Source organism: Mobula hypostoma, chromosome 13, assembly GCF_963921235.1.
Source record: "Mobula hypostoma chromosome 13, sMobHyp1.1, whole genome shotgun sequence".
NCBI lineage: Eukaryota > Metazoa > Chordata > Chondrichthyes > Myliobatiformes > Myliobatidae > Mobula > Mobula hypostoma.
Genome location: NC_086109.1, coordinates 90,861,986 through 90,884,895, shown reverse-complemented (window position 1 = coordinate 90,884,895; position 22,910 = coordinate 90,861,986). Strand labels below are relative to the sequence as shown.

At 39.3% G+C, this 22,910-nt stretch overlaps 1 protein-coding gene across 1 annotated transcript in view; it reads left to right on the top strand.

Moving 5' to 3' along the window:
- The first annotated feature begins 328 nt into the window (after positions 1–328).
- The window catches only part of map2k5 (mitogen-activated protein kinase kinase 5), a 327,453-nt gene continuing 304,871 nt past the window's right edge, over positions 329–22,910 (top strand). Inside the window, exons 1-3 of the mRNA XM_063066162.1 lie at positions 329–653; positions 7,872–7,920; positions 19,239–19,306. Of these exons, the coding sequence (XP_062922232.1) occupies positions 528–653; positions 7,872–7,920; positions 19,239–19,306 (243 nt within the window). The 5' untranslated portion in view covers positions 329–527. The remainder of the gene's footprint in view (positions 654–7,871; positions 7,921–19,238; positions 19,307–22,910) is intronic.

Below are 22,910 nucleotides of genomic sequence, written 5' to 3'. Positions count from 1 at the left end.
CTGCTCTTATATCTGATGGTATAACATCGTAGGCCAAAGAGCTTGTACTGTGCTGTATTCTGTTAAACAGATAACACCCATTATAATACCTGCAGAGTTGGCAAACTTACAATAAAACCCTGTTATTAAAAAAACAAGTAACCATTACAATTCCTACAGGGTTGGCTTTACCCCTGTTATTAAACAGGCAGAACTCATTAACCTGTAATGTTGGCAACCTTAACCCTCAGTGCAGAAAAACAAACATGTCCGCCGAGCTGGAGGCCGTGCTTCCTTTCACGCTTCCGGGTGATCTGCCCTTTCCGTCATTTTTGTTCCGGTGTACGGGGGGAGGCACTTCCTTTTATTTACACGCCGGAGAAACGCTAACGGTGGTGAAAGACCCGTTCAATCAGCCGCAGCCGGTGAAGACAAAAGCAGGCACTCGGTCCCTGGGAAGGGTACGCGAACGAGGGTGCGAGCGGCCGGCAGAAGGCGAGGCCATTGGTCGCGAGCCGGCGGCGGAGGGATGTGGCGGCGCGCGAGCAATGCTCGTGCCGCGTGAGATGGAGCCCAAGGCGCAGCCGCAGCTCGTTATCCGCATCAGGGTGTCGGGTGGAGACCTGGACTGGAGCGTCCCGCCTGGCACCCAGTTGTTCTTCAGAGACGTGCTGGTAGGTGAGGGCAGCGGTTGGCTGGTGGGCTGCCTGGCGGCGGGGTGGGGAGAGGTGGATTGTTGACACCTGATGGAAGGAATAGGTGGGCTGCTGGCATCTCATTGGGGATGTGGGTGGGCTGCGAGCAATTTATCGGGCTGGAGGTGGGGGGGGTGGGCTGCTGACACCTAATTAAGAGAGTGGGAGGGCTGCTGGCATTCAGTGGAGAGGTGGATAGGCTAGCATCTCATTGGAGGCTATCATCCCATTGGGGATGAGCTGCTGGCATGTCATTGGGTGAGTAGGTGGGCTGCTGGCATCTCATTTGGTGAGTGGGTGGACTGCTGGCATCTCATTTGGTGAGTGGGTGGACTGCTGGCATCTCATGGGAGGTGGGTAGGCTGCTAGCATCTCAATGTGGTTGTGGAAGGGCAGCTAGTTTCTCGTGGTGGGGGTAGAAGGGTTGCTGGTATCGCATTGATGGAGCAGGTGGGCTGCTGGCATCTCATTAGGGGAGTGGGTGGGATGCTAGCATCTCAATTGGGGTGTAGGTGGGCTGCTGGTTTCTCACGATGGGGGGTGGAAGGGTTGCTGACATCTCATTGAAGGAGCAGGTGGGCGGCTGGTATCTCATGGGAGGTAAGTGGGCTACTAGCATCTCATTTGGGGTGTTGAAGGCAGCTAGTTTCTCATGGTGGAGGGGTGGAAGGGTTGCTGGCATTTCATTGATGGAGCAGGTGGGCTGTTGGCATCTAGGCCTCTTGCAGCTCATTGGGGGATGTGGAAGATTGTTTTGCATCTCATGGGGGTGGGTTAGCTACTTGCAGCTCATTGAGGGGGTGTGGAAGGGCAACTAGTTTCTCGATGGGGTAGAAGGGCTTCTGGCATCTCATTGAGGTGTGAAAGAGTTGTTTTGCATCTCATGGAGGTGGGGGCTACTAGCATCTCATTGGGGGAGTGGAAGGGTGGATAGTTTCTCATGGTGGGGTGGAAGGGCTGCTGGTCTCTCTTGGTGGTGTGGAAGGGCTGTTTTGCATCTCATTGGGGATGGGGGACAGCCATCATCTTTGTTGAGTTCTAAAGTAGTTCCAATCCACAAGCCTATGAACATTTCTGGTAACTTTGGAAGTTCAAAGAATTCTTCCAACAGTACCGTTATAAAAATTAACAAATGTGATTCTCTCCCATCATAGTGGATGTACATTGATTTATAAATACAGAGTAGTTCAAATGGTCTGATGTTAAAGGGGAAGGATTTGAAGCTAGGGGCTGTGTGCAAAAGCAGCGCCTCCAGTTGATGAAGTTGTAACATACAAATTGTAACAAGGAACATGGAACAGAAATGTCAAGGGATAATGATAAGGTTATCAGGTCATAGTTAATTCAAAATATACTAAAATGCTTTCTATTTTCCATTGCATCTTAGAAGTATTAAATGTTATGAAGTGATTACATGGTAAATATTAAGTGGCATGATTGGCAAATCTCTCTCCATCCAAAACTTGGATGACTACAATTGACCGGTAACCTAATTGGATCGCCGTCACCATCATCATCCCTCACCACTGAGCACATTTACAAGGAGCACTGCCACAAGAAAGCAGCAAAAACCATGGAGGACTCCCACTATCCAGGCCATGCTCTCTTTTCACTGGTGCCCATTAGGAAGGAGTTACAGGAGCCTAATTTCCCACACCACCAGTTTCAGGAACAGTTATTACCCCTGGACCATCAGGCTCCTGAACCTATTGGATAATTTCACTCACCTCAGCTCTGAACTGATTCTCAGTATTACTAATTTTTTATTGGCACAATTTATTTTCTTTTGCACATTGGTTGTTTGTCAGTCTTTGTTTATTTCATAAACTCGGTTGTATTTCTTTATTTTCCTGTAACTGATTGGAAGAAAATGTTCAAGTTGAAGTTCAAGTTTATTTTCATTCAACCACATACGTGTGTATTGCCAAACGAAACAACGCTCCTCTGCACCAAGGTGCAAAACACAGTGCATATAACTCACACACAACACATTACCACAAATAAGTTAACAAATAATAAAATATATTCCAGAATGAGATCAAGAATCTCATCAATATGACATCAAGGCGGGGTCAAGAATGAGAATCTATAAATATAAGACCGATGCTAGGGATTTAGAGTTCATACAGGAGAAATTTTGGGTGGAGATTTGGAATTCAAGCCAGAAAAGGAGCTACAATTATTTTGCAAACATAATTGAATTAATTTGAGAACAGGTAAAATATTTATGATTAGATATACATAATCACACCGAGACTAAGCACCAAGAGATAATGTTTGGGTCAGTGATTTATTGTACATTGTAATTTCTCTGTTGTTTCAGTGAATGCTTTCCTGTCCATTTCTGTATTAAAATGTACAGCTACTGTATGTATTTTCACTGCTTCCCATGGGTACAACATCTTTCATCTATTGCTTATGAATAAAAGTTATTTGTGAAGGATTTTATTTCCCTTTTTACATAAATAGATTAATCACAAATCTGAGCCATAAATATATCCATTGGTCTGAGGGTCCCAACCTGGGTGCACAGTTAATGATATAAAAAAGGTTGGGAACCCCTGCACTAGTCTGAGCCTGTGAGTCATTTTAGTTTCAGACATCAAGTGGTATTATATTTTGCTTTTTATCTAAATAATTTTTAAAGTTTTACTGTGTAGTATTACATACAGTATCGTTGAGTCTATGCCAGGTCTTGAAACAATCCCAACAATTTCATTCTTACACGTATTTCCCAGTAACCTATTGTATTTCACGTCTGTCAATTCTGATTGACCACTCGTCTCATTAAGGGCAATTTGACATATCTGGAAGGAAAGCAGTAGTACCCAGGGAGCTCAGGCAGACATGGTGAGCCTGCAAATTCCATGCATGCAGCAGTTGAGCTCACAATTGAAGTGGGGACTCTGTATTGTGGGTATCAGAATGTGTGGTGACTTGCAGGCTGCCCCCCCAGCATACCCTTAGGTGTGTTGGTTGTTACTGCACTCTCTACTGTCATTTCACTCTATATTTTAATATAGATGTGGTAAATCAATGTGAATCTGAATTTGAGGTTGTGATTCTGTAGTGCATGCAATTCAACTATGTGACAGAGATCAAATTTGGACAAAGCCAATGAAATAAAAATAAATATATATTTTTAGTTCAAAAATAATATGCTTTTTTTAAATGCATAAATCTAATAGTGTATTTCCCCTATTCTTGGATTGGCTGTTAAAGTACACATGTTTCATTTAAATTTCAGTGGAAGAATTGGCTCATAAAAACTTCCCAGAATAATATTTACTCCCAACAAAGCTGCTTTTAAGTATAAAATACGCATTTGTTGAAGATCTGAAATAAACAGAAAATCATCAGTTTAGATAGCACTTCTCTGAGACTGAAATCCTTTTAACAATGTTGAGGTTATAACATGACAGCTAAAGTTCAATGAGACTGACTTAGAATTGCTGTGGGCTAGTCTTGCATCTGCAGATTTGAATATTCCTGTCTACTCCCAGCTGCATAAGTGAGATCCCCACGCTTACTGACCTACATTGACTCCACTGATATCTGTACCATAAACTTTGCTTTCATTTCTTGTTAATTTCTTCACATTGTTCAACAGTCTTTTAATGAAGAATGTACCTATCATATTGCTAATAATTTTGACAATCAATCTTTTACTGTCAAAGGTTCTATTATTATACAAAATATTTTGTCCTTTTTGATAGTTTTTGAAATTATGTTCTGTATATCCTTTCCTGTCTGCTTTTAATTTCTTGATTTTCCATGTTACTTAATCTTTGAGATTCTAACTCTTATAATATGCTTCAAGTTTATTTATTCAGATCCTCAAGTTACTAATAATTTTCTTATTAAATAATTTATTCTATAATTGCTTCCCCCCAATGAGAAATGATCACAGGGAAACAATGAGATATTGTTTCCCTGTGACAATTTTCCCTCACATCCTTTAGTTTGCTCCACATCTTACTGAAATTCCCCCTGATCCAATCTTCTCTTCTAGTTTTGGGAACAACTTTTTTTTTCATTTCCTTAAAATATATGGCAATTGAGTACATGACCCCCATTAGGCACTTGTGTAGAGGGACATGGAGACTTATTTTGATATGTTGGTTGACACGATGCCTTCAGTGTCATTGGATAGAAAGTTAGAATGAGGTTGTTTGCATTGCATTATAGGCATAGATAGGAACTTATACCCATGGTGGTTTATGGAATGTGGGTTTGAATTTGTGATTATCCACATAATCAACTGAACAGCTACTTAGAAGTACTTCCCTTCTGGGATCTCTTTCCAGTAAACTTTAAACAGTGTTGTGACGTTGATGTTGGTAGAAGTGGGTCTGGTTCAGCTAATTTCTCACCCTAGATATGTAGGTGATAAACACAAGTGATTCTACAGATGCTGGAAATCCAGAGTAACACACACAAAATGCTGGAGGAATTCAGCGGGTCAGGCAGCATCTCTGGAGAGGAATAATGAGACAACATTTCGGACCAAAACTCTGACGAAGGGTCTCAGCCTGAAACATTGTCTCTTTATTCCTCTCCATAGATACTACCTAACCTGCTGAATTCCTCCAGCATTTTGTGTGTTACTCTGGATACGTGCATCCATTAAGTAGTGGACACATGGGAAAAATACCTGAAGACTGTTCTTGTGAACAAGAATTTCACAGCAATAATTACTGCATTCAGTATAGAAAAGGTGTTGTAGCCTTGTTCCATATTCAGTTGGTACGTTTTAGGATAATTTGCACTGTTATTTTTATCTTGAAAAGAATGCGGATAATCTGATAGAAATTCAATAGTAAACGAGAGAAAATCTGCAGATGTTGGAAATCCAGGCAACACACACAAAATGCTGGAGGAACTCAGCAGGCCAGGCAGCATCTAGGAAAAGAGTACAGTTGACGTTTCGGGCCAAAACCCTTTGGCAGGACTCAATAGTATTTTGTTTGGGGAGTTTAATTTTCAAACTGAAATTTAAACAACAGAAACAAGTAAGGGATGGGAGTCTCTTGGACTGATAATTTTTATGCATGCTATACCTAACTATTATAGCAGAGAGTGATAATTATTTCAGCAGAGAATCTTAGGCATATGAAAGAATGAAAGAAAAATGGAGGACTATGCAGGTTGAAGCATTAGATTGATCTTGGAGTAGGTTAAAAGGTCAGTACAACATTGTGGGTCAAAGGGCCTAAACAGCGCTATGTTCTATGTTTAATAAAAAGATAATTAGCTGATGATGATGTTTCCACATGAATCTTACTAGTGGACAGGTGCTCATTTTTGTCCGCTCCATTTGGCCTCCATAATGCCACACTTACAAAATCTTGTGACATATGGTTCCCTTTTATTTGGTTGTCTCTTATCTCTGAATTCTTAAAATAATATTACGCTATTATTATATCCATTACTCTGGTTCTCTGGGTTCTAACACAGTGGACCTTTTTATGTTGCTTGTGCTGAGTTATTGAATTTCTTGCTTTAGTCAAGTATATTATCATGCCTTGTAGATAGCTTGAATCTGAAGTGTTTTAATAGTATATATTTAAGACTGCAGCTTATACAGTTAGGAGTCTTAAGCATAGGGATCAGTCAATAATTGAATAATCTGGTGATTAGGGTTAGTTGTTTCCAAAGCCTACCTTCCTATTGAACTATACCCAAGAACTGTACCTAACTCTAACACAACCTGCTAAATCTTTAGTAGTGTCATTCTGATGAATGTGTGATACCCTCCAAGGGTAGTATAGCCGCTGAAATGTGCACAAAAACACAGTACTTAGATGAGGTCCGTTCAAGTCTCTGCAACGAAGCGTAATTTCCTCACATTTGTATTGTGATAAAAGCCAATATTCCATTAACTTTTTTAATTGCTTTTTGTACCTGGTCTACTGGCTTTTAACGATTTGTGTATCCAAAATTTCCTTGCTCCTTTGCAGTTTTAAGTTCCTCATCATTAAGAAAACGTGTTTTATCTTTCCTGGGTTCAAGGTAGATAAACACATGATTGAGCATATTGAATTGATTTGGCATAAATTTAATGAAAGGGAAAAACTTCTAATTTGTAAATGAGGTCCGTAAAAGTCTCTGCAATGAAGTTTCCCCATTTAGAACAGAACCCAAAACAGAAAACACATCTTTTCACGTGCCTCCATTCTAAGCTCCTCCCCATTATACCCAGTCTGTCACTCTTTTCTCCTCATCAATTTCCAGTGTTTCCAAATCTTGATGTAATAATCTTCAAGTTATTTCAAAATGGAAGCTTGTACCGATTGTATGTGTTGGCAATTTTCTTTATTAAGATCATCTAAAAATCAAGTTATCTTTTATTATAATTAATGTATACTTAAAGTCATGGTAGCTCTATTTGTTTACCTAAAGAGATTAGCTTTATTTGTTATATGTACATTGAAACATCAAACCATACAGTGAGATACGTTGTTGCATCAACAACCAGCACTGTTTGAGGATTATGCTGGAGCAAGCCACAAGTGTCACCGTGCTTCCAGCACCATCATAATTTGCTCACAACTTACTAACCCTAATCTGTATGTGTAATGGTATAATGACCCCTTTTACCACAGAGTTAATTGGCACTCACAGTCTGAGCTTTAAGTGAAGTCAAGCATTAGGTCAAATTCAAAACTTAATTTACCTTTTGTAGCAAAGAGGCAAATTGCACTATGTTCCAAAGTGTACTTTAGTATTCCTTGAAGGGGTTCAAATCTTTTCAGTAGTTCTTGGCAATAAACACAGTATTTCTAACTCTCTGATTACAAAAAGTTAAGTCCTTGTGTTTCCAAAAGTTGTGAGGATTATGGGAATACCAGGTAAAAACTCTTCACCTATCTTAAAATTAATGCGCTGGTCCATCGATTTGCATTCCAATATTGTGTTCCAATATTGGGGTTGAAAATTATACAGGATCAAATAAAAGGGGACATATTAGCAGGAAAATATAGGCATCAATATGTTTCCCTTTTTTCAAGTGGAGCAAAGTGCAAATGTCATACTTGCATGGGTATCTTGAAAAATGGATGACAGTATTGGAAATCAACTATGCAGATGGTAGAGAGAGATAATGGAAGTCGTCCTGAATTACTTATTTTTTTACTTTGGCTGTTTAAAACATCCCACATTGCTTTTAGATTGACCAGTTTTATTCCTTGTTTTTAGGATGTTATTGGCCAAGTGTTGCCAGATACAACGACAACAGCATTTGAGTGTAAGTAGATTTTTTAACTGATCCAATGCTTGCAAAGTAAAATGCACCAGTAATAGAGAGAGCTATTCATTAGTTTCTTTTTAATTTGGTTAATATTGCATTAACAACGTATTTTGCAAGCTTCAGAGGAATATAAGTTGGGGAGAATGTGGATACTGTGGATTCCAGTTAATTGGGACACACTGGGACCAATATGTTTTGGACCAATTGACCTGCTGCCCCAATTAGCCAAAGATTTATGGAAGTAGTTAAAACGTGTAAAAAAGGCAAACTACCATTTAACTGAGTAGCAAATATATTTATATGAAATACAGAACAAATTAATACATTTAACAATATCACTACAGTATTATAAAACTAGTTCCTAATAGTTATCTGAGGAATTATTCCAGTGTATGCTGCCGTGTTGTTTTGATTGACTGTAAATGAACAAAATCAGATCAGTGCAGATAATGGACTGCCTTCATACAATACTTTTGATGATTGCATCTCCAAATCTTCATTTTCATTGTAAGATTCAAAATAATTATCGAGACCTTCAATTCCTTCATAATTCCTAGCTTGTTGAAGTAGTGAAATTGTTTGATTTTCACTCCTGACTGTTTCTGGCATCTCCAAGCCTGACTACTTGGAACTGCAGTGAGCAACACAGTTCTGAATTGTCTTGCTGTTTATTTCTCACGAACTGTAAGTGACAAAAATCACTGCTTTTTGAATGCAAACATGCAGATGATGCTATTTAAAAACTGTTCACTCTAAGCATGGTGGAGTGTTTAATGGCCACACAAACGCACGTGACTGACGCTGTTAGAAACTGTTTGGCAACAGTCTCCTGTCCCAATTAAGAGGCAACGTCTCCCAAATAATTGAAGGGAATCCTGGCAATTTTCTATTATTTTTTGTTCTTTAAGAGTTGTCTCAAGTAAACTGCTGTCCTATTTAACACATGGTCGCATTAACCAGAATCTGCTGTATATGGATTTTTCTTTTAGTCAAGATTATTAATTTCTGGCTTGATTGGCAAGTTGATAAGTTCTGAGGATTGGAGAGCTTCTGTATTTGACAGCACTTGGTGATTTTGTAATTCACTGTATGGAAGAAATGTTAACCTAGATCTGACACACTGGTTGGCAGAGGAGAGAGGAGAGTCTTAGATCTTAATGAATTGCATTCATGTATCTTTATCTAATGATAATCTTTATAGAAAACCTGTGATTTACCTTATAGCATGAATGCATGAATGTCATCATGCTTTTTCATCACAGATTTATTCCCACTGGCCGGCTGGTGGCGTAGTGACATCAGCGCCGGACTTCAGAGCGAAGGCTTCCGAGTTTGAATCCAGCCGACTCCCTTGCACGCTTTCCATCCGTGCTGGGTTGAGCGTCGAGCTAGTAACTCGACCTCGTAAAAATAAGAAAGCCTGCTTAAAAAAACGCCGTCATGACGGCATCCCGATGACTCCACTCGGAGTTAAGGGCTTTTTTCTTTTTCTTCTTTATTCCCACTGTTCAGTTATCTATTGGATCCACTCTTGCTTTGAGCTAATCTGCTGGAGGGAATTCGCTCAATTAAATTTCACAAATTTTTAAAAGGATAGAATATTTCTAAAATAAAGTTAAGATAGTTATATCTTGTAAAATACTGAAAAGCAAGTAAGTACCATAAAACCCAGGAGCATAATTAGGCCATTCCGCCCATCAAATCTATTCCACCATTTGATCATGGCTGATGCATTTCCCTTTCAACCCCTTTCTCCTGCCTTCTCTCCGTAACCTTTCACACCCTGGACTTTTCAAGAATCTATCAACCTCCACCTTAGATACACGTAATAACCTGGCTTCCATATCTGCCTGATTCACCACCCTCTGCCTAAATAAATTCCTTCACATCTCAGTTCTAAATATACATCCCTCTATTCTGAGGCTGTGCCCTTTGGTCCTAGACTCCCCCACTATAGAAAACATCCTCTCCACAGCCTCTCTATCTATGCCTTTCAACATTCAATAGATCCCCCCATTCTTCTAAATTCCAGTGTCTATAGCCTAGAGCCATCAAATGCTCCTCAAATTATATGAAGCTTCATTTTCGTGATCATCACAGAATCATTTTTGTGAACCCCCTTTGAACCCTCTTCAATGTCAGCACATCCTTTCTTAGATAAAGCGCCCAGAACTGTTTACAATACCAAATGAGGCCTCACCAGTGCCTTGTAAAAGCCTCAGCATGATATCCTTGTTTTTATATTCTAGTGCTCTCGAAATGAATGGTGATGTTTTTCACCACCAGTTCAACCTACAAGTTAACTTTTAGGAATCCTGCACATGGACTCCTAAGTCCCTTTGCACCTTGGAGTTTTGAATTTTCTCCACATTGAGACAATAGTCTGTGCTTCTATTTCTTCCACTAAAGTGCATGAGCATACACTTCTCCACCTTGTATTCTATCTGCCACTTCTTGGCCCATTCTCCTCATCTGTCTAAGTCCTTCTGCAGCCTTCCTGCGTCATCATCTCTACCTACACTTCCACAAACTTAGCCACAAAGCCATCAATTCTGTCACCCAAATCATTGATATACAAATGTAAAAAGAAATGGTCCCAACTTCGATCCTGTGGAACACCATTAGTCACCTGCGGCCAATCAGAAAACGCTCCATTTATTCCCACTCTTTGCCTCCTGCCAATCAGCCAATGCTCTATCCATGCTCATATCTTTCCTGTAATACCATGGGCTATTATTTTGCTAAGCAGCCTCACGTGCGGCACCTCGTTAAAGGCCTTCTGAAAATGCAAGTACACAACATCCACCAATTCTCCTTTCTCTATCCTGCTTGTTATTTGCTCAAAGAATTCCAACAGGTGTGTCAGGCAGATTTTCCTTTAAGGAAACCATGTTTACTTTGGCCTATTTTAGCATATGCCTCTCCAAATACCCCCAAACCTCCCAATTTCTTTCCAACCAGTGCGGTCAAGCTGACTGACCTATAATTACCTTTCTTCTGCTTCCCTCCTTTCTTGAAGAGTGGAGTGACATTTGAAAATTTTCCATTCCTCGGGAACCATACCAGAATCTAGTCATTGTTAAAAGATCATTGTTATGCACAGAATGTGAATAAGGTTGTTAATGAGTACTTCGGTGCATTATTTTACCAAGGAAAAGGATACGGAGATCAGGAGATCAGTGCTTGGTGTATAAATATGTTAGGGCATTTAGAAGTTAAGGAGAAGGAAGTGCTGGGCCTCCTAATGAGTATTAAGGATGATAAATCCTCAGGGCCAAGTGGGATTTACCCCAGGTCATTGAAGGAGGCAAGAGATGAGATTGTTCGTCCCTTGACCAGCATTTTTGTGCCCTCTGTAGTCACAGGTGAAGTCCCAGAGGACTGATGACAGGCAGTTTTTTAAGAAGGGAACAAAGGAACTGTAGACTGGTGAGTCTCACATCAGTTGTAGGGAAATTGCTGGAGAAAAGTCTTAGGGATTGGATATATGTGCATTTGGAAACCCATGGCTAAATTAGGGAGAACCAGCATGGCTTTGTGTGTGGCAGGCTGTGCCTTACCAACTTGATTGAGTTTTTTGATAAGGTGACAAGAGAGGGTAGGGCAATGGATGTTGTCTATATGGATTTTAGTAAGTCGTTTGAGAAAGTCCCTCTTGAAGCCTAATCCAGAAGATTAAGATGCATGAGGTCCACAGCAAATTGGCTGTTTGGTTTCAGAACTGGCTTGCGCATGGAAGACAGAGGGTAGTGGTTGAAGGGACTTATTTGAGCTGGAGGTTTGTTATTCGTGGAGTTCCACAGGTATCTGTGCTGGGACCTTTGCTGTTTGTAATTTATATAAATGACCTGGATGAAAATGTAGATGAGTGGGTTAGTACATTTGTGGATGATTTCAAGATTGGTGGCATTGTGGGTAGAGTAGAAGGTTGGCAAAAAACACAGCACAATATAGTTTCAGATATGGGCAGAGAAATGTCTGATCACTCAGTTTCCCATTCCCCAGCCAAATTAATTTAAATACTTCCTGTCAGTTCTAGCAAACCTGCCTGTAAGGAGGTCCCACTCGGTTTCAGGGGTAACCCATCCTTTTAGTACAGGTCATACCTTCCCAGAAGAGAGTCCAATGATCCAGAAATCTGAAAACCTGCCTCCTGCACCAGTTCCTCAGCCATATATTCATCTGCCAAATCATTTGTTCTTCACTCAGTGGCATGTGGCATAAGCAGCAAACTAGAGTTTTCCACCCTGGAGGCCTGGCTTTTCAGCTCCCTAAATTCTCTCATTCAGAACCTCCTCCCTATTCCACCTATGTCATTGGTGCCAATATGTACCAAGACTTCTGGCTGTTCACCCTCCCCCTTTAGAATGCTGTGGATCCAGTCCAAGTTGTCCCTGACCCTGGCACCTGGGAGGCAACATATCTTCCAGGTGTGTCTATAGTGTGCACAAAATCTCATGTCTACTTCTCTAACTATGGAATCCCTTTTCACTACTGCAGTTCTTTTGTCACCCCTTCCCTCTGAGCCACATCTCCAGACAGTGCCAGAGATCAGGTTGCCACAGCTTCCCCCGCTAGATCGTTCCCCACCCCCCCAACAGTATCCAAAATGGTCTACTTATTATTGAGGGGAACAGCACAGGGGTACCCTGCACTGGCTGCCAATTTCCATTCCCTCTCCTGACAGTCACCCAGGTACCTACTTCCTACAACTTAGGGGTAACTATCTTCCTGTCACTCCTATCTGTCACCTCCTCAGTTTCCTGTATGAGCCCAAGGTCATCGAGCTGCAGCTCCAGTTCCTTAACGTGTTCTCTGAGGAGCTGCAACTTTGTGCATCTGGTGCAGATGTAGTTATCTGGGAGCCTGGAGGTCTCCCAGAATTCCCACATCTCACACAAAGAACACAACAGGGCCCGTACAGCCATCCTCAAAGAATGAAGAAGAAACTTAACAAATATGTACCTTGCCCAAGCCTGTTCTCACCCAAGCCTGATGAGCCAAAGCCTCCCCACTCTAACCCTGGTCCACTCAGACAATGGCCTATGAGCTTGTCCCTGCTTTATCTTTATTTGCCCTTGCTAATGAATTACTATTTGATTAGGCCGCTGGAAAACACCAAAAGCCCACAAAGGCTTCTCTTTTTGAATCTCACTCATGGACCTGTGAGTGTCCTTATTTCTTTCTTCCAATTTGATTAGGCCAGCAGAAAAATAGATTATTAAAAATTGACATTAATTTAATTAAACAAAATACGTAAGTTCCGTAAAACTGTGCATCATAGAGTCATAGAGAGGTACAGCACAGAAACAGGGCTTTTGGCCCATCTAGTTCATGCCAGAACCATTAAACTGCCTACTCCCATCGACCTGCACCAGGACCATAGTCCTCCATATCCCTACTATCCATGTACCTATCCAGACTTCCTCTTAAATGTTGAAATCGAGCTCACGTGCACTACTTGTGCTGGCAACTCATTCCATACTTTTATGACCCTCTAAGTGAAAAAGTTTCCCCTCATGTTTCCCTTAAACCATTCACCTTTCACTTGTAATCCATGACCTCTGGTTGTAGTCCCACTCCACCGCAGTAGAAAGAGCCTGCTTGCATTTACCCCACATATACCCCTCATAATTTCATATACGTTGATCAAATCTCCTCTCAGTCTTTTACATTCTAAAGAATACAGTCCTAACCTACTCAATCTTTCCTTATAACTCAAGTCCTCCAGACCTGCAACACTCTTGTAAATTTTCTCTGGACTGGACCTTGTTTACATCCTTCCTGTAGTAGGTGACCAAAACTACACATAATACTCCAAATTAGACCTCACTAATGTCTTATACAACTTCAACATAACATCCCATCATCGTATTGAAAACATTGATTTATGAAGGTCAATGTTCCAAAAGCTTTCCTTATGGCCCTATCTACTTGTGATGCTACTTTCAATAAATTATGTTCCTTTATTCCCAGATCCCTTTGTTTTATCACACTCCTCAGTGCCCTGCTATTCACTGTGTAGAACCTACCCTGGTTAGACCTACAGAAGTGCAAAACTTCACACTTGTCTGCATTAAGTTCCATCTGCTATTTTTTAACCCATTTTTCCAGCTGATGCAGAACCCTTTGCAAGCCATGATAGCCTTCCTCACTGTCCACAACACCCCTATTCTTGGTGTATTCTGCAAATTTGCTGATCGAATTAACCACATTATCATCCAAATCATTGATATAGATGACAAACAGGAAAGGACCCAGCACTGATCACTGTGGCACACCACTAATCACAGGCCTCCAGTCAGAGAGGCAACCCTCTACTACTACTCTCTGACTTCTCCCACAAAACCAATATCTAATTCAATTTACTATCTCATCCTGAATGCTGGGACCTTGTCAGATGCCTTACTAAAGTCCACATTGACAACATCCATTACCTTGCCTTCATCCACTTTCCTGGTAACTTCCTCGTAAAACTCTGTAAGATTGGTTAGACATGACCTACCAGGCACGAAGCCATGCTGACTATCCAAATACTTATATACCTGATCTCTTAGAATACCTTCCAATAACTTCTACACACCAGATGTTAGCCTCACTGGCCTATAATTTCCTTCTTTCTGTTTAGAGCCTTTTTTAAACAACAGAACAACATTGGCTATCCTCCAATCTTCTGGTATTTCTCCTGTTGCTAAGGGTGTTTTAAATATCTCTAATAGGGTCCCGGCAATTTCTGCACTTGCTTCTTGTAAGGTCCGAGGGAACACCCTAGAGATTTGTCCACCTGTTTTACCTCAGGGCAGCGAGTAGCTCCTCCTCTGTAATCTGTACAGGGTCAATGAAGTTGATGCCGCTTTGCCTCACTTCTATGGACTGGGTGTCCATCTCCTGAGTAAATACAGATGTAAAAAATACATTTAAGATCTCATCCATCTGTTTTGGCTCCACACATGGATTACCATTCTGGTATTCTAGAGGACCAGCTTTGTCCTTTGTAATCCTTTTGCTCTTACCATAGCTGTAGAATCCCTTGGGATTCTTCTTCACCTTGTCTGCTAGAGCAACTTCATGACTTCTTTTAGCCTTCCTGATTCATTTCTTAAGTGTTCTCTTGTGTTTCTTGTACTCCATAAGCACCTAATTTGTTCCTATTTGCCTGTACCTACCATGCACCTCCTTTTTTTTTTCTTAACCATGGCTTCAACACCTCTTGAAAACCAAGGTTCCCTACACTTGTTATCTCTACCTTTTATTCTGAGAGGCACATACAAACGTCGTACTCTCAAAATTTTGTTTTTGAAGGCCTCTCACTTTCCAAGTACATCTTTGCCAGAAAATAGCCTGTCCCAATCCACACTTGCCAGATTAATTCTGATACCATCAAAACTGGCCTTTCTCCAATTTAGAATCTCAACTATTGACCAGACATATCTTTTGGCATATTTACTTTGAAACTAATGGCATTGTGGTCACTGGATGCAAAGCGTTACCCTACTCAAACTTTTGTCACCTGCCCTGTCTCATTCCATAATAGTAGAACCAGTATTGCATGCTTTCTCGCTGGGACTTCTGCGTACTGATGAAGGAAACTTGCTTGAAACTCTGTCCCATTTATTCCCATCAATATGTGGAAAGTTAAAATCACCTACTATAACAACTTTATGTTTCTTGCAATAGTCTGTGAACTCTTTACAAATCTGTTCCTCTAAATCCCTAGGACTGTTGGGTGGTCTGTAATATAGCCCCATTAATGTGGTCAAACCTTTCTTATTTCTCAGTTCCACCCATAACGCCTCACTAGTCGAGTTCTTCAGTCTGTACTGATGGAGCACTGCTATGACAGTTTACCAGACTAGTAACGCAACCCCTCCTTCTTTAATTCTTCCTGCTCTGTCACGTGTAAAACAACGGAATCCCGGAATATTGAGCTGCATTCCTGTCCCTTGTGCAACAAGGTCTCACTAATGGCTACATCGTCATAATTCCAGGTGTTGATCCATGCCCTGAGGTCATCCGTCTTTCCTATGATAATTCTTGCATTGGAATATACGCAGCTCAGGACACAAGTCACACCATGCTCAACCTTTTGATTTCTGATTTTGTCTGATATCTTACCAACATCTGCCTCCACAACGTCTCCACTAACTGGTTCCCATTCCCTGTCTCTTGTCACCATTTTTTTTTAAAGTTCTGAACCTGCATCAGACTGTGCACACGTTTAACGCCTCATTTCCTATGATAACAACGGGAAGACTGCTGCAAGTTCACAGTCTACTGTTGTACACAGAGTGGACTTAGATCGATAATGGAGTCCCAAACCTGCAGATTGCAGACTGATGTTCTTAGAACAGTAACTCCTTCATCGGTTTTGTTTTTCTACTACGTTCCATGTCTAACATCCGTGACTTGTATGCAACTTGCATGAACCCTGATAGCCTCCTTTTGTTGTCTTGTCCTTGCAGAACATCTGTCAGTTTTTTGATATCATTTTCCTACTTGTGCAGAATGCACTTAAATTATGAATGTACAGTACTTTCTGTTCTTTAGTAAAATCAATCTGATGGAAATAACAGAAAACAAGAAACAGAAAAAACATGACTTGAAGTGGTGCTCAGGCTTAACACCAGCAAAACAAAAACAACAGAAGCATTTAATTCAATTTTTGTACAATCGTTGCAAAGGATCTTAATCTTTTTTATTAAACTGAAGTGGAGGAAGAGTTTATAGAATTGACTTCTTTGGGAAAATGGAACCAACTTGAAGGCAGGTTATTTTAGATGGCCAGTGAGGCATTATTATTCTAATATTATTATTATTATTCTTCTATCAATCTTTAAGACAAGCGATCAGAATCATGAGAATAAGATCAGTCCTGATGAAGGGTCTCGGCCCAAAACATCGACTAGTTATTCCCCTCCATAGATGCTACCTGACCTGTTGAGTTCCTCCATACTTTTGTGTGTTTTGTATTCCAGCATCTATAGAATCTCTTGTATTAATGAGCAGAATAGTGGGATTTAGCTGGATTTAGAAACCATGCTGGTTAGATCTCTTATAGGAGCAATATTTCCATTCACTTTGTATGGAGCAGAAAGTTAGAAGTGGTATTTTATCATTTTTAAGAACTTAATTAATTTCTTATCTATGTTCTTAGATGTATATAAATACTTCAGTTTTTTAATTATTGTTAACATTATTTATTTTTAATGTTACTGAATGTCAGAAATGGGCAGGCAGATTCATTGTTCTTTTTTGACAAGTTTGACACCTGGCTGAGCTAGGGAAACTTAGTCAGAATTCAAACTTTTCATCAGCTTGTGTCTTGTTCTGTTTAGTTTTGCCTCATAGTGATGCCATTTACACATGTAAGGCCTGCACTGCATAGGGGATTGCCACTGATATTATATCAAAGACAGACTTTTGCATGCAGCTTAGTAATAGTGGCTCTGCGAAAGGTAAACTTGTATTTGGCCCATTGGTCAAGAAAATAACAGGCAAAGCAGCTTGTTGTTAATGGAATATCAAGGGCAAAATAATAGAATTTTGACTGCAGTTTGAGCAACAAAAAAGTAAGTCTTGAACTTAAGGCCAATAACATAGATATGAGGATAACCTAGATATGAGGAGTGAATTGGCTTGGGTAGATGGGAAGATTATAATCAAAAAGTTTAGTGGTAGATATGGAACAGCAGACATTTAAAAAGTGAAGAATCTGCAGCATAAGATAGATAAGAGAAAAACTGTCAGGAGGACCATGAATGTTGTGATTGTTGAGTGTATTCAAGGTTGGGATCAGAGGATTTCTGGGCACTAAATAATGAAGATTATTGGGATCAGACTTCACTATACAAGGGGCAAAAGATTAAATGTTATTTTGTTGAATGGTGGAGCAGGTTCACTGGTTACTTTCCCTCTTTTACGTTCGTAGTTCACAAATTCTTGTGTGCACACTGATTCTTATATATTCAGAGTATATTCTATACTTCCTATTTCCTCAGACGTCCCATGCATATGGGCAGCCTTGCAGAAGTCACACAGCTGTTTACTAACCCTTACCACTTCACTCTTCTTGCAGCACATCCCAGATTTGTAAAGTGCTGCTGGATTTCAGTGCTACCCTCACAACACTGCTGGAGTATACACCATTAACAAGAATAAAATGCTCTTGCTTACAAATGAGGATAATTCTTTAATTCTTTAATTCAAAAATTCAAATTTCTTACTAACTCTTCCTTCAGTTGGTCCTGACGAAGGGTCTCGGCCTGAAACGTTGACTGTACCTCTTCCTAGAGATGCTGCCTGGCCTGCTGCGTTCACCAGCAACTTTGATGTGTGTTGCCATAATTCTTTAACAGTATATTTCACACTTGCAGGGATATCTTCCTATTTGTGATAAACAACACTTTGGAAAATATACTAGAATGTTTAAAAACTGCTGTATAAATATAAAGGCTTATAGTGTTGAAGAATTTTACAGCAATAGTCAGCTTCTTATGATTCAGAGTTTGTGTTGTCATCTTGATTCCCTTACCCCACGTCCATTATCTAGCCACCTATTGACAGAAATGAATCTCAGAACTGTACCGATATATGGTGACATATGTACTTTGTTAATAAATTTGCTTTGAACTTCGACCCTATTTATAATTGAGGAGTTAAATACAGTGTAAACTGAGCACTGAAATGTTAAATATTTTCAGAGTAAATGGTACAGTTTTTATTTATGTTTTAGTGATAGCATAGCTTTTTTCACTGTATACTGTATGTTAATCATAGTGCATGTTATATGAGATAGTTCTATTATATTTTATCTTTTGTAGTAAAGGTTAGAGGTTGTAACTTGTTCTATCAGATGAGAATGTCCCGTTAAAGCCTCTTATGAAATTGGGTAACATATAGATAATTGACTTTCTTGTAGACATTAATGTTCATTGTTGAGTCTAAGTTTATACCAATTGTGTTTTACAGGCCAATTAAGTATTATTGTCTTGCATAGTGCGATGAGAGCAATTTTTTTTCTATAGTTACCTTAATTCCACAATTCAAATGAAATTGTAAGCTCATGGTGGATGGGCTATATATTGCTGTTTTCCACTCTATCTGCCTAGAAGGAAAAAAACATTTAGTGATGAAATGCTTTCCAAATCCAGATAATTATAATGCATATTCGAGTATGACCCAAAGACCATTGTAACTTGCACTGTATTATTCCAAACCGTATTATCGTCTGTTTTGCATTCCAAACATTCTTTTAATTAGTCATGATGAATAGTTCAACTTGTCATATTCATAATTGATTCTTGTTTATTTTAAAGATGAAGATGAAGATGGGGATCGAATCACAGTACGCAGTGATGAGGAAATGAAAGCCATGTTATCATATGTAGGTATATTTGGGGCATTTTGTGTCACCTACTAAACATACAGTTTAAGCAATATGTTCATTTTGAGAATCTGACAACTTTTAAGTTTGTTATAAAGAAGAACCATGAAACAATAAACTTTAATGAAGTAGATATCTCTTTGGTTTCCCAGATGTCATATATTGACTCAAAAGTGATTAGTTTTTCTTTAATAGAATTGAATTGATTTATTTCATACATCCTTCACATACATGAGGAGTGAAAAATATTTATGTTACACCTCCATCTAAATCTGCAATGTGCAATCATAGTAATTTATAATAATTTGTAATAAATAGAACAGTCAATGTAACATAGGTATACACTCAAATCAACGTGAATTAATCAGTCTGATGGCCTCATGGAAGAACCTGTCCCGGAGCCTATTTGTCCTGGCTTTTATGCTGCGGTACCGTTTCCCAGGTAGTAGCAGCTGGAATAGATTGTGGTTGGGGTGAATTGGGTCCCCAATGATCCTTTGGGCCCTTTTTTCACACCTGTCTTTGTAAATGTCTTGAATCATGGGAAGTTCACAACTACAGATGCGCTGGGCTGTCCGCACCACTCTCTGCAGAATCCTGAGACTAAGGGAGGTACAGTTCCCATACCAGGCAGTGATGCAGCCAGTCAGGATGCTCTCAATTGTGCCCCTGTAGAAAGTTCTTAGGATCTGGGGGCCCATACCAAGCGTCCTCAACTGTTTGAAGTGAAAGAGGAGCTGTTGTGCCTTTTTCACCACACAGCTGGTGTGTACAGACCATGTCAGGTCCTCGGTGATGTGGATACTGAGGAACTTAAAGCTGTTTACCCTCTCAACCCCAGATCTATTGATGTCAGTAGGGGTTAGCCCATCTCCATTCCTCCTGTAATCCACAACTAGCTCCTTTGTTTTTGCGACATTGAGGGAGAGGTTGGTTTCTTGACACCGCTATGTCAGAGAGATGACTTCTTCCCTGTGGGCCACCTCATTATTGTTTGAGATTAAGCCAATTAATGTAGTGTCGTTGGCAAATTTAATTAGCAGATTAGAGCTGTGGGTGTAAATATACCCACATACCTTCAGAGATGTAAATATTTTTGTTATACTGAGTTGTATGATTTAGAATAATTTTGTTTCAGTTTTTGTCTGCAAATACAAGCTTGAAACAAAATGTGTAGGATGAGTAGCTTGAAGCAGAAATTGGGGTAAACGTAGCTATTTTATTAAAGTACTTTATTCGGAGGAGCAAGGAAAATTGTTATGGCAATTTTATCCAACTTGGGTTAATCCAACTTAACAACTACACATTTCCAAAGATTTATGCACGTTATACTTATTATATTACAGATGGAAATCATTCAACCCATCAAGCTGCTGCCAGCTCTTAGCAGAGAAATTCTGTTCACCATTTATTTTCCAGAAACTTATTCTCCCACATGCCCATTAACTTCCTCCTGATTCTCCTGTCACCCAGCTACATGTGTAATTTACAGTAGCCATTTAACTTTTCAGTACTCCAATGGGATATGGAGGGGGGGAGCCTGCATGATTGCAAGGAGGAAGTACAGACTCCACACAGACAGCACCGGAAGTTAGGACCAAACCTGTGTTATTGGAGTTGTGAAGCAACAGCACTGAATGGTTTCGTGTTCCCTTTTACCATGTTTGAATTTAGTTCTAATAAATGAACCATGAAGCAATTTCCCTCTTCTGCATGAATTCAGCCAGTGAATACAACGGAACTGTTCCACTCGGAAATGTTGAACACAACATTGTTTCCAGGTGCATTTTCCAACAGAAGTGGCAAGGGTAGCTGCTCGGGTCAGGACTTTGCTTTTCTCTGCTTTGGTATCACCAAAGCATACCAGTTCACCAGTCTAGGAATGAAAGCTGGAATATTTTTATTATGTTACTGTGTGTCTTTATCAATAGCCAATAATAATTTCTTTTTTTAAATTTAATTTTTATTTGGATAAGGTATTCACAAGTATTACACAAACTTTTTTACATATAAAACCTTTTCCATTTTTTATATATGTATAAATCTATATATATTTATACATTCACAAGTACACGTTCATGTTTGCTCCTACCCACAGACATACTTATCCAATCCCTGTGTACTTATTTACTTAAGTTTATCATTTTTTCCCAAAGCTTTTTCTTTGCTTGTATTAATTCCACGTTTTCCAGAAAGAAAACAGTGAACATTCGAACCAAGGGAGCTTACATTAACACTGTTACTACGTTGATGAGGAAAGCAGTATAAACCTTTAGGAGAGTCATCTAAAGTCTGCTCACATTGGGGTTATAAATTCAATCCATTTATTCCAAATTTGATAAAAAATTTATTTTTGAATTCTCAGAGAGCAAGTCATCTTTTCTATTTTAAATATTTCCAAAATAATTTCATGCCAATCTTCTAATGCAGGTGATGTTGGATTTAGCCACTTTCTGGTGATTGATTTCTTACTTGCTGCTAAAAGGGCCTGCAGCAGCTTTATATCTTTCTTCTGTTCCAAAAACAATACATGCCCCAAATAAAGAGTCTCCAAGTTCAGAGGTATCTGAGTCTTAAATACCTTAACTAATGTTCTGTGAATACCTTTCCAATATAAACTTAATTTAGGGCAATAGCCAATAATAATTTCTGAACAAAAAGTTTCAAGTGGCAAGAAGTATAAAAGGTGTCAATGCTATATTTTCAGTTCTAGTCACAGCAAGAACGAATGCATTACTACAGAGTCTTCATTTCAAGTAGTTGCTTATTTTACAGGTGAAATAATGTATTGTCTTCTGTTGCAACTACACTGTCTTTATCTTCCTAGGTGCAGTAATTTTCCATCTTACTGTATAAAGGATTTTATGTGGGTGATATTTTGCACTGTTTCCTTTGGTTTTGGAATTAATCTACTTGTATTCACTGTTAAAATCCTACATAATTTATAAAATCTTTATTATTCTCGGTAGCCTCCTCTGAAACAGTGGAAATGATCCTAGTATCTTAAATCACCCATCATTGTAGTTTTACAGCGTTAACAAATTCCAGCCACAACCTAGTCTCATGCACTAAGAATAACATGAACTCTCAAAATGAATGGATGTTATTCTACATTATTCATCAATATAAATCCAGATATAAGGCTAGCTAACCATGTGGCATAATTATAGATGTGTTATATTATTTAATATAATATCTCCTAGAGAAAAAAATAACATGCAGGCTGTCCCCAGCACATCCTTGGGTATGTTGCTTGTTAACACAAATGACACATTTCACTGTATGTTCTGCGTGTGATAAATAAATCTGAATCTGAAAAATAGCAAACATCTTTTGAAATGCAATTGCTATGTAGGATCTCTATGGAGTGGGCTATAATATACCTTGAGAGTTGAAATACTGCAAACAAACCAGTTTGGCTTTTTTGAAAGCTGTGAATTCCTGTTGTCTCAACATTATTAATATTTGCAAGACATATTCACCACACATTGCATATCTGAAAATCTAAAATTTAGGACATAACTTTATTAGAGTCAAAAAATCCATTCCTTCTTTTGAAATAACTCATTTGCTTCCTCATTATAATTCTCAAATTTAATATATT